Source organism: Amphimedon queenslandica, unplaced genomic scaffold (assembly GCF_000090795.2).
Source record: "Amphimedon queenslandica unplaced genomic scaffold, v1.1 AMPQUscaffold_12827, whole genome shotgun sequence".
Lineage (NCBI taxonomy): Eukaryota > Metazoa > Porifera > Demospongiae > Haplosclerida > Niphatidae > Amphimedon > Amphimedon queenslandica.
In genome coordinates, this window is record NW_003546937.1 from 23,292 (window position 1) to 27,653 (window position 4,362).

Genomic DNA, 4,362 nt, shown 5'->3' on the forward strand with positions numbered 1-4,362 from the left:
TTGTGTGATCATCAATGGAGGTTGATCATTTGAATGTACTAACTGATTAAATAAAATGATTTTAAAATAGATTAATTTTATAATAGTTTTTACCTTAACATGCATTTTTCTAACAGTATAATCTGTTAGTACTTGCTCATCACTTAATGTTACACTGAATGGTCCATAATCCTTTGTATCTGAATCAGGCCAATACTGTTGACACTTCATTTTTCCTTCCTCTATGATATTAGTAATCATGACAATGATAGCTGACCTTTCCTGCCAAATTAACCGCCAAAAATCAACAAGTGTATTTGATACAGGCCCTATTGAGTAATAAGATTCAAATTTTGCTAAAATTTTCCTGATACTATAAAATTTTGATGACATTATTAGGTGAATACCAGCAAAAGTATTGTTTACAACTTATAAATATAAAGCAGAAAATATATCATAGCTAATACATATCATTTAAGTCTGACTATTAGTAGTTTATGATTCCTTGTTATTAAAAGTGATGATGAATTACATGTATGCCTTTCAGTCTATTAAGACTTTTAGCTTGTGATAAACAATGTATGGGAAATAGTAGCTTGTTTACCTTGTGTTGCTATATACTGATATTGATTAGAGTAATCCTAATGTCAAAACAAATTCATCACAAACTAACAACATCTTAATATGCACTAATATATTATGATATTAAACTATGTATGTCATGATAAAACGTGATATTCATTCACTTACCTTAATGTAGCATGCATTGATATACTCATTTGTACAATCCTTATGGCCTGACATCGGTCTTAGTGTGATACGGTTATCATCATCTGTATCAGATAATAATTATGAGTCTTAATGAATGAATTTAACCATTAGCTAATGTACATGAGTGAATAACAGTTAATGGGATAGCTTTGCAGTACTGTGTATATCAAAGCTCATTTGACAATAGTAGCCAATATTCTCAACAATAACAGTAATGCGTTATACAAATGATTGTATATACAGTAAGTGTATCTTTCAATGACAATGTTGTTTTAGTGGTAACTTACAGACTACAATGTTTGCAAAGCGATTCAACAGTTTATTGCTTGGAGTAAGACCAACTGTCACTGTGTGGTCACTTTCACCACTGTCCAACATCTATTAACAAAAATAACATAAGAGTTATAGAATCATGATTGAAACAAGAAATATGAGACAAATATAAAAAGAAATAAAGATAAACATTTTACCCCAAATTGATTTCTAAATCCCTCGTTTCCTTTAGCGTGTCCTTTAGCTACAAATTCTCCAAATTTATCAACAGGAATCATACCAATCTTAGCACTGGATGAGTCACCATGTAACAATCTGCTCTCATCACTTCCCTCCACTGCAACTGTTAGTACAACTTGTTGACTAACTGTTCCAGCATCATTATTAGCAACAAAACGATATGTTCCTTTATGCTTCTTCTCAACACTCACTAGCAGTAGACTACCATCTCCTCTCAGCTCATGAGCATAATCATCAGTCACTGGCTCTCCATTATGATACCAATTAAAAGATGGTTTTGAATTTCCCCTAACTTTAACTTTAACTTTGAAAAGAACTTGACGACCTTCTTCAGATGTCATATCATTAGGGAATTCTTCTATCACTGGTGGTATAGGCTCCTTTACAGTACTGTAGGTTGCCTCTTGAATATCATCTACTATATATGATAATTAAAATAGTGCATCTATGTTATACAACATTGTTAATAAAGGCGAACTTACATCCGATTTCATGTACTTCATTGTTATTATCATATGTACTATAACTTGATACACCAAGTTCAGTAGCTGTTCCTTTATCAGTACTATCTTTAATAGCTATATTGTATTTCTTTTTAATTCTCTTCTTCCTGTTACCATCAATAAGTATTGTTCACATAAGGCACACTTACTTTGAAATCAGGACAACAACAATGATAATTACAATTATTATGACTATCAGTAGTAATGATAGAATAGCTCCAGCTGCTATGTAAATAGTCATTGAACTTTCATCAGTAGTAGGCAACATAGGAGTACCTATAAAACATAAAGATTCATTCCAGTAATACTAATTATCAATAACAAAATTATCATGCAACATTACTTGATTTTGACACTGACAAGACAATGAATGTGGTCATACTTGGTACTATACTTGTCATTGACGCACTACCTATGGTATACCATGATTTTCATGTGATCGAGTGACAGACGTATCAGTGGCTAACCTGTTGTTTGTTTCATAGTCACACTTGGCATTATACTTGTCATTGAAGTACCTACAGTGTGACTATCATGCAATTAATGTACTGGTGGCTCAATTACTTATTGTTTGTATCACAGTTATACTTGGCACTAAATCTATATGTGACATAACTGTCAATAAAAAACAGCAGAGTGATTATTTATGCTACCACAGGCTTACTTGAAGTGTCCACAGCTGAAGTGCCTGATATTACAGTAAAAGTTACAATAATACCTATAAAACAAACAAAGACTAAAAGTACTAAATACACTGTCTTACTTGTTGATAATCCTGTAACAGTAATGATTGATAAAGTGCTTGATACAATAGTAGGATTTAGAGTAACACTTAAATAAGGTGAATTAGAACTAGAAATACTAGTAATTGCTAGAGTACCTGTACAATATGACTATTGTGTGTTTGATAATCACTAGTTACTTACTTGAAGTTTGCGAAGTTGATACTATTGAAGTACTTGATACTACAGTAGAGGTTGGAGTGACAACTAATTACATGCAATTATTGTACAGTAGTAAATTATTTCACATGTACCTGGTGGTATTGGTTGAGTCCTCTCTCCTTCATAAATGATTCCATTAACATTAAATGATGTAGATATAGAGAACAAGTAGTTCAGATTAGGATCTAATCCTCCTATTAGACCTTCAGTAGTACCACCTGGGAATACTCTCATTCCTGTCTTTACTTGTCTCTTCTTTCTTGAGGAGCTACTGGTTGACTCATAATAGACAGTATAATGACTAGCTCCAGAAACAAAGCTCCACTCAGCCCTCACTGCTGTAGAATTGAGCTTTGTTATAAAAAAGGTTTTAATAACAGCTAAAAAATTTAAAACACTATCATCATAGTATTCTCAGTAATTTCTTACGTATTGGAATAGTAGTGTATTCTCTATCAGTCCATTCTCCTGGTCCAATACTAGTATATGCTCTCACTCCAATAGTATAACTAGTATTAGGTATCAATCCTACTATACTGTAATAAGTGTTAGTAGTGTTAGTTATATTGTATGGACCAGTACTGGTAGATTCTCTATATCTTATCTCATATACTGTAATGATACCATTAGGTATTGTAGGAGGATTCCATACAATAATTATTTCAGTTGGTGGCGTTGAATGGCTTAGATCAGAAATCACACCAGGAACTGTGTTAAGATCATGTTAAACTGATCAATATCTCATTGACTTACTTGATTTGGGAGTTAATTCTATTTCTTGTCTAGCTGGTCCAGTCATATTATAATTATAAGGTATTATACTCACAGTATAGTTAGTATATGGTATTAATCCTGTGAGATTATACATTCTGTTCTCTCCTCCAGTGATATTAACAGTATAACTAGTGTTTGAAGTGATGTTAGTGTATGTGAGGTAGTATCCAGTGATTGGTCCATTCCTTCCATTGCAAGGTACTTCATCCCATGAGACAGTCATTGACACTGACTCTACTGATGAGAATATAATATCATCCACTGGTGCAGTAGGGGCTATAGAAAAAAATAATTTTGTATTTATTAGCAGAGTATATATATTACCAGTTGAAAGTGTTTGAGCTGAATAATCTGTACTCAAACCAACTGTAACGTCATATACTCCAATAAGATCAAAGTCACATTGACTGTAAGAAGGTATACCAGTTGAAGTATGTGGTGATGAAACTGATGTTTCATTAGTACTAGTGACTGATGATTCACATACTCTCCTACATCTCCTATTAATATTATAACTAATTGGTACTACAGCAGTTGGTGGACTCCATGTTAATGTAATTGAAGTAGCTGTATTTAATGTAGTCAATAAATCATTAACTACTGGATCACCTAAAAGAATAAACTACTGATATTTTATTAATACAATCAAGAGTATAGGTTTTATGTACCCTTGATACAATAACTCACTAATTGTTAACATAACTGAAGCATTATCACTAGGTAGAGAAGCTGATCCATAAGATACTACATAGTAAGTGTATGTACTTCCTTGAACCAATCCTGATATTATATTGATTGCTGTATAACTAGTGTTGGATACACTAACAGGAGTATTACCAGACAGTTGATAGTAGACCTCATAACCAGTAGCTCCTGAT

At 32.6% G+C, this 4,362-nt stretch overlaps 1 protein-coding gene across 1 annotated transcript; it reads right to left on the minus strand.

The window, feature by feature from the left end:
- Positions 1 to 2,320: 2,320 nt before the first annotated feature.
- LOC109586616 (uncharacterized) lies at positions 2,321 to 3,509 on the minus strand. Its single transcript, XM_020002813.1, has 5 exons — positions 3,464 to 3,509; positions 2,693 to 2,755; positions 2,530 to 2,646; positions 2,431 to 2,484; positions 2,321 to 2,381 (listed from the first exon to the last, which is right to left on the minus strand). Exons 1-5 carry the CDS (start codon positions 3,507 to 3,509, stop codon positions 2,323 to 2,325), a joined length of 339 nt encoding a protein of 112 aa, XP_019858372.1. The 3' UTR covers positions 2,321 to 2,322.
- Between the last annotated feature and the right edge of the window lie 853 nt (positions 3,510 to 4,362).

Excerpts from the sequence above, each read along its gene's own strand:
- LOC109586616 (XM_020002813.1), bottom strand. The coding sequence starts at position 3,509 with ATGACTGGACCAGCTAGACAAGAAATAGAATTAACTCCCAAATCAA. Across the intron at positions 2,756-3,463 it reads AGAATTAACTCCCAAATCAA|TTGTCACTCCAACCTCTACT; the intron begins GTAAGTCAATGA and ends GCATGTAATTAG. Across the intron at positions 2,382-2,430 it reads TTCAGCTGTGGACACTTCAA|TTATGTCACATATAGATTTA; the intron begins GTAAGCCTGTGG and ends TTTTATTGACAG.